This window comes from Scyliorhinus canicula, chromosome 10 (genome assembly GCF_902713615.1).
Source record: "Scyliorhinus canicula chromosome 10, sScyCan1.1, whole genome shotgun sequence".
NCBI classification, from domain to species: Eukaryota; Metazoa; Chordata; class Chondrichthyes; order Carcharhiniformes; family Scyliorhinidae; genus Scyliorhinus; species Scyliorhinus canicula.
The window spans coordinates 107,579,532-107,591,977 of NC_052155.1; the positions used below are offsets into that span (position 1 = coordinate 107,579,532).

At 49.2% G+C, this 12,446-nt stretch overlaps 1 protein-coding gene and 1 pseudogene across 8 annotated transcripts in view; both read left to right on the top strand.

The window, feature by feature from the left end:
• mcmdc2 (minichromosome maintenance domain containing 2) overlaps positions 1 to 12,446 on the top strand; it is a 196,078-nt gene that overhangs the window by 119,890 nt on the left and 63,742 nt on the right. For 7 of the 8 annotated variants that reach the window (XM_038809519.1, XM_038809521.1, XM_038809520.1 and 4 more), the window contains one exon: positions 7,659 to 7,838. In XM_038809519.1, coding sequence (XP_038665447.1) covers positions 7,659 to 7,838 — 180 coding nt within the window. Of the gene's footprint in view, positions 1 to 7,658; positions 7,839 to 12,446 lie in introns of those variants that run through there. The other variant, XM_038809522.1, reaches the window with a different exon arrangement.
• On the top strand, positions 5,677 to 6,695 carry LOC119972590 (annotated as a pseudogene).

Below are 12,446 nucleotides of genomic sequence, written 5' to 3' on the forward strand. Positions count from 1 at the left end.
CCTACTCTCCATCTTCTCACTGTTCGGCTACCCCGCGTACATTCACAGCGATCGGGGGTCCTCCTTTATGAGCGACGAGCTGCGTCAATTCCTGCTTGACAGGGGCATCGCCTCTAGCAGGACGACCAGCTATAACCCCCGGGGTAACGGACAGGTCGAGCGGGAGACTGGTACCATCTGGAAGACCATACTACTAGCCCTCCGGTCTAGAAATCTCCCTATTTCCCGATGGCAAGAGGTGCTCCCCGATGCACTGCACTCTATCCGCTCACTCCTCTGTACTGCAACTAATCAGACACCTCATGAGCGTCTTCTTGTTTTCCCCAGGAAGTCGTCCTCTGGATCCCCTCTCCCGACGTGGCTGGTCACCCCCGGACCCATCTTGCTCCGGAAGCATGTGCGGGTGCACAAGTCCGATCCGTTGGTGGAGCATGTCCAGTTACTCCACGCTAACCCGCAGTATGCGTATGTGGAGTACCCCGACGGTCGGCAGGACACGGTCTCCCTCCGGGACCTGGCACCCGCCGGCGTGCAGCCCCCCCCCACCACAGACCCCCCCTCCCCTTTTTCACCCCAGCACCCCACTCAGCTTCCCCATCCCTCATCCATGGCGTCTCCACGGCCAGCTCAGGTGACGGAGACTACTCGAGGTCTATCGCTCCCGGACTCCAGGACATCAGCAGGACCATCAGCCGATCCGACGACTCCTCCTCCACTACGGCGCTCGGCCAGGACGTCAAGGACCACCAAACGACTGATCGAATCCATCTAGAGTTCTACGGTCCCATGGACTTCCTTTTGTAAATATTGTTATGTCTGGGCCAGTGGCAAGCCCCCAAATTCGACAAGGGTACGGAGAGAAAATTATTCTCCCGACGGCTACTCATATCATCAGTTCTTCCCCCCCCCCCCACCCCGGGTCTCGTTCACACCCCCCCCCCCCGCCTTCCTTCTCCGTAAGGGGTGAATGTGATGATATGATCTGCATACTCGTCTGCCATTGGGCCAGAACGTCGGCTTACCATTGGCCCTGGTCGGTCATGTGCCTCTCGACCGATTGGCCGAGAGGCTGAGTTAACCACGCCTCTATCAACGAGGTATAAATGCTCAGAAGCCTGACGATCGGCCTTTTCCACTGTAGACGATCGCCAGGCTGTGTTCTAGTTAATTAAAGCCTGACATTGGTAAATCACTCGCCTCGCGTGCAATTGATGGTGCATCAGGCGCCCTGCTATTTCTGTGGTCAGAACCAGCACCTTGCCCGACCCGGAACACGACCTGCAGCGACTGCGGCAAGAAAGGACATTTTGCCAAAGTCTACTTGGCCCGACCCAGAGCTCCTAAATCGCAGGCCCGACTCACAGGCCTGCAGACACTGCCCCCTTCTGATGCGTCACCCGCCTCGTGCTACCCGTGGGGGCCACCATCTTTAACTCCGTCTGACACGTGCGACTCATGGGGCCGCCATCTTGGGACCACCCCGCTACCTCTGACCACGCCGGCTACCCGCAGCTCGGCGCTGTCACCCTCGACCACTCACGGCCCAAGCATCTTAAGAATTCGATGATGACCGTCTGGGTTGAAACACCCTGTCTGTTTGACTCTGGGAGCATGGAGAGCTTCATACATCCAAACACGGTAAGGCGCTGCTCTCTCCAGATTTCCCCCGCATCCCAAACAATCTCCCTCACTTCCGGATCACATTAGGTGCAGATCTGGGGGTACTGTGTCGCGAACCTCGCGATACAGGGCGCGGAGTACGCCGATTTTAAACTCTATGTCCTCCCCCATCTCTGCGTTCCTCTCCTGATAGAACTGGACTTTCAGTGCAACCTCAGGAGCCTGACGCTGAAGTTCGGCGGACCCCTACCCGCTCTCACCATATGTAGCCTCGCGACCCTTAAGGCCGCCCCTCCCCCGCTCTTCGCGAACCTCACCGCCAACTGTAAACCCATCAGGAGCAGGCAGTACAGTGCCTAGGACAGGACTTTCATCAAGTCAGAGGTCCAGCGACCCTTGAGGGAGGGGATCATCGAGGCCAGTAATAGCCCCTGGAGAGCCCAAGTGGTAGTCGTCAGGACCGGGGAAAAGAACCGGATGGTTGTAGACTACAGCCAAACCATAAATCGGTACATGCAACTCAATGCGTACCCCCTTCCCCGTATAGCGGACATGGTCAATCAGATTGCACACTGCCGGGTTTTCTGCACAGTAGATCTGAAGTCCGCATACCACCAGCTTCCAATCCGCCCGGAAGACCGCCACTACACGGCCTTTGTGGCAGACGGCCGCATCTTCTACTTCCTCAGAGTCCCCTTCGCCGCCCCAAACGAGGTCTCGGTCTTCCAAAGAACGATGGACCGAATGGTGGACCAGTACGAGCTGCGGACCACATTCTCGTACCTGGATAACGTCACCATCTGCGGCCATGATCAGCAGGACCACGACGCTAATCTTCAGAAGTTCCTCAAAACCGCCCAAGCCCTCACCTACAACAAGGAGAAATGCGCTTTCCGCACAACTCAACTAGCCATCCTTGACTATGTCGTGGAAAACGGAGTTCTAGGCCCGACCCCGACTGTATGCGCCCCCCTCCTGCAACTCCCCCTTCCCCACTGCCCCAGGCCCTGAAAAGATGCCTCGGGATCTTTTCATATTATGCCCAGTGGGTTCCCAACTATGCGGACAAAGCCCGCCCACTTATCAAAGCCACTATCTTCCCCCTGACTTCAGCCACACCAAGGCAGACATTACCACGGCCGCGATGCACTCGGTGGACAAATCCATCCCCTTCCAGGTGGAGAGCGACGCGTCAGATGTCACCCTGGCCGCTACCCTTAACCAAGCTGGCAGACCCGTGGACTTTTTTACCCGTGCCCTCAACGCCTCCGAGATTCGACACTCCTCGGTCGAAAAGGAAGCTCAAGCCATTGGGGAAGCTGTGCGGCATTGGAGGCACTACCTGGCTGGTAGGAGGTTCACCCTCGTCACCGACCAACGGTCAGTAGCCTTTATGTTCAACAACACACAGCGGGACAAGATCAAGAATGATAAAATCTTGAGGTGGAGAATCGAACTCTCCACCTATAATTACTATATTGTATCATTCGGGGAAGCTCAACGAGCCCCCAGATGCCCTGTCCCGCGGCACATGCGCCAGCGCGCAAGGTGACCGACTCCGGGCCATCCACAATGACCTCTGTCACCCGGCTTCTCCACTTCATCAAGGCCTGCAACCTGCCCTACTCCACCGAGGAGGTCAGGGCCATGACCAGGGACTGCTAAGTCTGTGCAGAGTGTAAGCCGCACTTCTATAGACCGGACAAGCCCACCTGGTGAAGGCATCCCGGCCCTTTGAGCGCCTCAGCATCGATTTCAAAGGGCCGCTCCCCCCCACTGACCGCAACACGTATTTTCTTAACGTCGTTGATGAGTATTCCCGTTTCCCCTTTGCCATACCATGCCCCAAAATGACCGCGGCCACTGTCAGTAATGCCCTGCATACATCTTCACCCTGTTCAGTTTTCCCACTTACATCCACAGTGACCGGGGCTCCTCGTTTATGAGCGATGAGCTGCGTCAGTACCTGCTCGGTAAGGACTACCAGCTACAACCTCCGGGGAAACGGACAGGTGGAGAGGGAGAACGTGATGGTATGGAAGGCTGTTCTTCTGGCCCTACAGTCTAGAAGTCTCCCAGTTTTCCACTGGCAGGAGGTCCTCCCTGACGCGCTCCACTCCATTAGGTCGCTCCTTTGCACAGCCACGAAAGAGAGCCCTCATGACCGCCTATTTGTCTTCCCCAGGAAATCCACCTCCGGGGTCTCGCTTCTGTCCTGGCTGACAACACCGGGGCCTGTCCTCCTCCGAAAGCACGTGAGGAGCCATAAATCCGACCCACTGGTCGAGAGGGTCCAGCTCCTTCACACCAACCCTCAGTATGCCTACGTGGCGCACCGTGATGGCCGACAAGATACAGTCTCCCTCCTAAGTCTGGCACCCGCCGGTTCCCCAGTGACCATCACCCCTCTCACCCTACACCGGACACCGCCCCTACATGGCCTACACCCCCCTCCCCATTGCCGACCTACAGTGATGAAGCTCCAGGCGACATGCTGCCGGAGTCAACAAGCCCAACACCCATGCCCGCAGCGTCGAGTTCAACACCTGTGCCCGCAGCAAAGCCGGAGCTGAGGCGATCACGGAGAACGATCAAGGCGCCGGACAGACTCGATCTGTGAGCCCACTTCACCCCTGCTGGACTTCAATTTTTTAAAAGGGGGTGAATGTGGTGAACGTATGCTATTACAATTCACCACTGTACTGTGTTGTATGATGTTGATACCCTTGTGGGCTCCGCCTGTAGCTCCGTCCCCTCAGGGGTGGTATATAGATCTGCAGCCTGTAGGCGGCACTCAGTACAGAGCAGTCGAAGGCAGGCACAGATCTAGCGTATTAAAACCACTGTTCACTTCTACTCTTCGTATCGTGTGAATTGATGGTTGCATCAAGTAGCATTCCTCGCCTTCATGGATCACCCACAGTGTTGCCGGGTGAAGCTCCCCAAACTGATCTGCCATTGATACAGCACCGCCTTGGCCCTGTTAAATCCAGCACGCTGTTGTGCCAGTTCAGCTCCAATGTCCTGGTATATTCTGACCTTATACCCCTCTCATTCACAGTTCCCTTTCCCCCTTGCCGACTGCAGGATCTTCTCTTTTTCCACGAACTTATGGAGTCTTACGATCACCGCCCGTGGCAGCTCCCCAGCTCTTGGCTTCCGCTCAGAAACCTGTGGCTCTATCCACCTCTGGGCCCTTGTGCAGCACCCCCTCCCTCACCAGCCCTGCCAACATCCTCGAGATCTACCTCGTGGCACTCGTGCCTTCCACTCCTACAGGCAGGCCAACAATGCGCAGGTTCTGCCTTCTTGGCCTATTCTCTTGTTCTTCCACCTTTGTTCTCAGCATCTTGCAACGGTCTCCTAAGAGCCCCATCTCCACCTCCAATGCCACCACTCGATCGCTGTGGTCCGACATCATCCTTTCCATCTGTCGGATCTGCGATCCCTGCACCTCCAGACATTTTTCGACCCTTTTCATCGAGCCCTTCAGGGTGCCACAACCACTTTAATGGCCTTCGATCGGTGCTCCTGCATTTCTTTCCTTTGTTGATGGATCTCTTCCCTGATGAAAGCCATCAACTGTTGCCGCCAATGTGGAAGAAGACACCAGCGCCATAAGCTTTGTGACGCATTCTATCAAGAAACATGGTCCCAGTTTGGGCGCCCAATTTAACTGGCCGACCAGATCTGCCATTTTGTGCCAGCGATGCAGCAATCGACATGGGCTACGACAATGTCCAGCATCCATATCTTGGAAGGTGTGTTCCAAGTGTGGCAGAACAAATCACTTTGCAAAACAATGATTTTCACGTCCAACAGTGGACCAAATAGGATCAGACAAAGTGATTGATGAAATATGCCTTGAAGATTTGTTTTTCATTGATCTGATTTTGACTAAGGACACAATGAGTCCGAATATGCAAAGTAAAGAAGTTATATTTACCAGTTGCGGCAATAATAATGGTGATGCTGATACCATGAAAGACAAATAGACAATTCCATTGCTGATCAATAGTACTTTAATTAAATGCAAGCTTGGCATGGGACGAGGACCAATCCTCTTACTATGTCAGATTTGAACAGGCTGAGAGTCAAATCGACAGTTGTCAATCAAACAAGACTGCTGAGAGACTACAATGGGAAGGGGATTGCAATTTTAGGTGCACGTGAGCTCAAAGCATGAGTACACAACAGAAGTCACACCATAACATTTTCCATTGTGGACACAGAGCGGGAGTCCATCATAGGAATGGGAGCATGTGAGGCATTGAACCTAGTTGAGCGGCTGTATATTCCAGCCAGCGCTGCAACAGAGGATCATTGCAAAAGGCAACGAGATGAAGTGCAGCAGTTATCCAATGAGATAAAAGCAAAAGTCAAGGTGGAGGAAGAAGAGTCGGATGAAGAGATGGAGGAGCCAAAAGGAATTCCAGAATTCTGGCTGACAGGCAAAAATGTGGACTTGCTCAGTGACATGATACAGGAGCATGATGAGCCTATTTTAAAGCTTTTGCAAGATTTACAGGTGAAATTTTCAGATCATGGACAGCCCATGAGTTTTACTCTGGCGTTTAGATTTCAGCCAAATGAGCATTTCACAAATGAAGCAGTGACAAAAACATACCAGATGGAGTCGCAGCCTGATGAGTCAGACATTTTCTCCTTTGATGAACCAGAAATTATAGGATGCACAAGATGCCAGATCGATTGGAACAAAGGAAAAAATATCACAATGAAGACCATTAAAATGAAGCAGACACATAAGGGTTGGTGCACTGGTAGAAGAGTTACAAAAACTGTACCAAATGACTCTTCAATTTTTTTAGTCCTCCTGCCGTTCCAGAGGTTGGGGAACTGGATGAAGGTTCTGCAGCAAGACTCGCTGCTGACTTTCCATCAGCAGTGTTATACTTCAGAGGAGAAGTTATTGATTACAATGATGATGATTAGAATGATGATGATGATTACGCCGATGATGACTACGATGATGATGATTACGATGATGATTATGATGAGGAAGTGAAGAATCAGATAATGAGCCAAAAGAGGAAGACTATGAAAGTTTATTTAGTTTATTTGGCATTTGTGATGAGGTGATAATAAATAGCATCCAGAAACCGGTCTTTCGAAAGATGGAACAAGATCATGTATTCGGTCAAAGTTCAGGAGACCAACAAGAAGGTGTCGTTAACCTGAAAGACTGAACGTGCAATGAACTGTGTACAAGGGATACGTTTGAAATTGTCATGCATATCATGTTTTATAAAGCACAGTTATATTTGTTAAACATTCACATTTCCAAAGGAAGGGGGATGTGATGATATGCAGAGCAATGTATATAGTTTGATGTACAACCTCCTACCAGTAGGTGGGGAAATTATCCACCATGTGACTCCACAGATCGGCAGTTGGTAGTAAGTTGTACTCGAGGACAGTCGCATTAGAAGTAGGTCCAGGAGGATTCACGTATTTGTTACCATTTGTATTATAGTTCATTAGTTATCTTTCCACGTGTTCATTTTGTTAATAAACTATACTACTAGTCAAAGAACTAGATATTCAGTGTGCATCTTTGCCATGGCCACAACACAGAACATAACAAAGCCCACAGATGACTTGTATAGTATCAATCAGGCAACCAGTTTTCCCTATCTCTCTTTCATGAATGGTCAAGATGATTGGATCCTGATATCCACCGCCATGTTTAGTTGGTCGGGTAGGGAATAATAATCTAGCAAGCAGAGATTAAATTGGTGTTGGGGATCATAACTAAGGCATCTGATCTCAACTAAAATATATTCATGAGGTTCCCAAATGATGCTTCGACCACTTAGATTGAGACCTACCCAGTGATTGAAATTTACAGGAATAATATGATAAATTGGCATTTCACATAATCTTCTCCGTTTGTTCCTGCTACCATTGTATTTGGAAGTGAAAATGGAGTGTTATGGACACAAAACACGCCCCCTTATATTTCATTCACTTTTCCTTTTTAAAAAATTGTTGATTTTGCTTTGTTTTCTGTAATTCAGGACATCAGCTCAGTTCCAGCTAATCTGATTGATGCCTTTGGTCTGTTGATTTACTGCAATGAATCATCCAACTACTATTCTCCTGTGCAACTAATACAGCATGTACTGAGTGAAGCTATGAATCCAGGCGAACCCCTTTATCCAGCACTACAGAAATTTACAACACAAGACTATGAAAAGGTAAAAATAAGAAAGTAGTCTAGTTGCTCACATATGAAATGAAATGAAAATCGCTTATTGTCACAAATAGGCTTTAAATTAAGTTACTGTGTAAAGCCCCAAATCGCCACATTCCGGCGCCTGTTCGGGGAGGCTGGCCTGCCTTGGTCTGCTTTCAAAGCCAGTGATTTAGCCCTGTGCTAAACCAGCCCCTAAATCAGCAGGAACGCATTTTATTAAAATAGCATAAATGAACCGATGGGAGGGGAGCGGGCTTGTGCAATATGTTACGGTGGAAGTATTGAAAGAACGTGGATGTTGGCACATTTTTGCCTTTTTTGCTTCCTTTCTGATGATGTCTGTAACTGTTTATAAAGCCAAAAACTACCTCAATAAAATTGTTTATTAATAAAAAAAAAAAATAGCATAAATGAAACAAGTATCAGCATTTTCATCCTTCATTTTATATCCACGACACCAGGCATTTTCAAAGTCAGGATCATGACCCACCCACGGGTGGATTGCAGCCAGGTGTCGGGCGTGAGGTGGAGCCGTCCGTCGCGGTGCTCCCGATTGCGCAAATTTGCGCAACGGTCAGCTTTAACAATGCTGGCTATGAGTGGCCTTCAAAATGGCGGCCGCGACCATAAAAAAATGCAAGCGCACTGCGCATGTGTGCCCGCTCATCGGTGTGCATGCACAGAACCACATTCCTAACATGTATTCTAATAATGATTTGCATTGTGGGTGTTTGTGGCTTGTAACTGCTTGTTGGGTAGGTTTTTCCTGTAAGCTTATTGAACTGACAAAACAAGAAATTTTAATTGATTGTGGGATGCTAACTTGTTACGCTGGATTTTATCAGCCAGCTGGAGATGGGCTGTGAGGCAAGGTGGCCCATATAGTGATATAGAGAGGGGGGAAGGATGCATATTTGCGGAGTTGGGGTGGTGAAGGCATACCAGAAATTTTCCCGCCATCAAGCTACCTTGCAAGAGTTCAATTGAGCTGCTTGAGCGGCCAACTCCTGCATACCATGTTTTGTTATGATCTCGACGTAGCATAAGCTGCTTCCTTGATGTGCACTCTGACAAAGGAAGGTTCAGACTTAGAGATAGCTTTAACACATTTATTTAAACTGTTAACAATTCTCCTACTTGGATTCAACTCTCCCGTTAATCCTGCTATAGCTACTCAGACTGACGAACCAGTCAGCTACAATCCAGGTGGTGGGTGTGATGTGTTGAATCAACCCTGTGTACACACTGAGTGTCTCCATTGGAAAGAGGAAGATCATGTGTGCTGTGTCCTTTTATATGGGTTGGTGTAATGCCCTTCTGTGGTGGTGTCACCTCTGTGTGTATCGTGAATGCCCATTGGTCGTGTCCTATCTTACTGACCTATTGGTTGAATGTCTGTGTGTCATGTCTCTGGTGCTCCCTCTAGTGTCTAGCTAGTCTACGTGTATTTACATTAACCCCTTGTGTATTTACAGTGATGCATAACACCGCAATGATGGGTCTCTTCCTGCCTCTGTTGTTGATGAGGTGCAGCCCCGGCTTCCCCTGACTGCAAAGCGGGGTCACGCCAACTCTCAGCCCCCCCCCCCCCCCCCCCCCCCCCCCCGATGTCTTCCTGCACTGAGGAGTTCCAGTGAGTGAAGATCCTCAGTGCAGGAAACAGGATTAAGTGCAACCTCGGCAGGGCGTCCCCCACTGAGGCCCCGAATTTCAACAGGGTCCTGATACATAGAGTGGTCTTTCCTGGCACTGCAAGCTAATCCTGAGACTGCTTCAATTTGCATTTATGTAGCACCTTGCATTTATGTAGCACCTTTCAAGACCTCAGGATGTTCGCAAAGTGCGTTACAACCGAATAAGTACTTTTGAAGTGTGGTCACTGCTGTGAGGTAGGAAACGCAGCAGTCAATATGTGCACAAAGGCTCCCACAACTAATAACCAAATCATCTTTCAGCCATGTTGGTTGGGGATTAATGTTGGGTCGCGAATATTGGCCGGCGTGAGTCGCGAAGGTCGGCCGGCGTGGGTCGCGAAGGTCGGCTGGCCTGGGTCGCGAAGGTCAGCTGCCGTGGATCGAAAAATGGGCCCACGGAAAAAAAGTTTGAAAAACACTGCTCTACACTCCAGTCATATTGCACAAACACTGAAGTGGTCAAAAAGTACAGCTCTATATGGAACATACCATTCATAGGGTATTTAGCTGACTAACTTTTAAATTAATACATTTGATTTAGTTCTAAGCACATTCCTAAAATAATTTAAATGTTCATATTCCTTCTTGTCAGAACAATAATTTTCCTTGATGCTCGTGTTTAGTGAACAAAGTAGTATGATTTTAACAAATCCTTAAAGGATATGCCTTTCAATTGTTGTTCAAATGCTGAGCAAGTCAGTGAATTAGCTGTGCCACCCACCCAAAGCCAATGTCGGGAGGCATGAACTACCAGGTACACCCCTAATTTGAATGCTGTTGTTGAGCTGTCAGTGCCAAGCAAACACTCTACTGCAGCTCGCCAGTTAAAAGGAACAGGAACTAATTTAGATTGATGGAGAGAGGGCATATGGATGGGAAAGAAGAGCTGAATCCAAATTAACAAAAAGAAAGAACAAAGAAAAGTACAGCACATGAACAGGCCTTTCGGCCCTCCAAGCCTGTGCCGACCATGCTGCCTGTCTAAACTAAAATCTTCTACACTTCCTGGGTCCGTATCCCTCTATTCCCATCCTATTCATGTATTTGTCAAGATGCCCCTTAAACATCACTATTGTCCCTGCTTCCACCATCTCCTCCGGCAGCGAGTTCCAGGCACCCACTACCCTATGTGTAAAAAAACTTGCCTCGCACATCTCCTTTAAACCTTACCCCTCGCACCTTAAACCTATGCCCCCTAGTAATTGATCCCTCTACCCTGGGAAAAAGTCTCTGACTCTCCACTCTGTCTATGCCCCTCATAATTTTGTAGACCTCTATCAGGTCGTCCCTCAACCTTCTTCGTTCCAGTAAGGACAAACCAAGTTTATTCAACCTCTCCTCATAGCTAATGCCCTCCATACCAGGCAACATCCTGGTAAATCTCTTCTGCACCCTCTCTAAAGCCTCCATATTCTTCTGGTAATGTAGCGACCAGAATTGAATACTATACTCCAAGTGTGGCCTAACTGAGGTTCTATACAGCTGCAACATGACTTGCCAGTTTTTATACTCAATGCCCCGGCCAATGAAGGCAAGCATGCCGTATGCCTTCTTGACTACCTTCTCCACCTGTGTTGCCCCTTTCTGTGACCTGCGGACCTGTACACCAAGATCTCTCTGACTGTCAATACTCTTGAGGGTTCTACCATTCACTGTATATTCCCTACCTGTATTGGACCTTCCAAAATGCATCTCCTCACATTTGTCCGAATTAAACTCCATCTGCCATCTCGCCACCCAAGTGTCCAAACAATCCTCTGACAATCCTCGTCGCTATCCACAATTCCACCAACCTTTGTGTCGCAAACTTACTAATCAGACCAGTTACATTTTCCTCCAAATCATTTATATATACGACGAACAGCAGATCATATTAATGAGATCGAACTGTTAGATCAAGTATGAGTCATCATAAGCCTGTAGTAATTTTATAGGACCAAGAGGAACACTACTCTGCTCTCCCAAACCCCATAGAAAATTCTCCCAAAATATTTTTTTCTTGAGCAGTCATTAATGATTCCTTCAAGAACCTTGGGTCAGGCTGCTGTCATGTTCCAGTATATAATAAACTTTGGGTGTGATGTTCTGGGTCTGTTCGCCATGGGCGCAAATCCCGTTATGGCCGCTAATTAGCAAGAGGGCCGTAACGGGATAACCAGTAGTGAGATATCACTTTGAGATCAGGCATGAACCTGATTATCATAAATTTGAATTCATTTTTATATCCTTAAACAACTTAACGCCATTGCTTCTGGGACCATCAGATGTCCCCACATTGGCATGACAAAGATCGGGAGGTTCTGATATATAAATAGGAACCTTGGCAGCATTATCATCTTAACTGCACCCAACCCGCTAACGACAGTGGCAGCACATCCCACCTCTTAAAGTGCCCTTTCATCGATTCCACCAAGCGAGTCAAATTTAACTTGTGCAGCTGCACCCAACCTGAATGCCCAGGTGTCTAAAACACGCCTCCTCTCCTGCCCCCTGGTCTCAATCGGGAACAATTTGCTCTTTCCCATGTTCAATGTGTACCCAGAGTACCGCCAAAGTCCTCCAAAATCCCCATAATGCCCCAATGCCACCCAATGGGTCTGAACTATGTAACAGCAAGCCGTCCGCGTACAGCGAAACCCTGTGCTTGACACCTCCCCTCCCCTGGCTCACAATCTCTTTCCAATCCCTCAATGCTCTACATGCCATTGCCAATGGCTGTATAGCCAAGGCGAAAAGCAACAGGGAGTGCGGGCACCCCTGCCTCATCCCACGCTGCAGCCCGAAATATCCAGAACTCACCTGGTTCCTCTGAACATTTGGGACCGGTGTCTTGTACAGCAACCGGACCCAATACACGAACCCCTGCCCGAAACCAAACCACCCCAGCACCTCCCACAAATATTCCCAGTCCACCC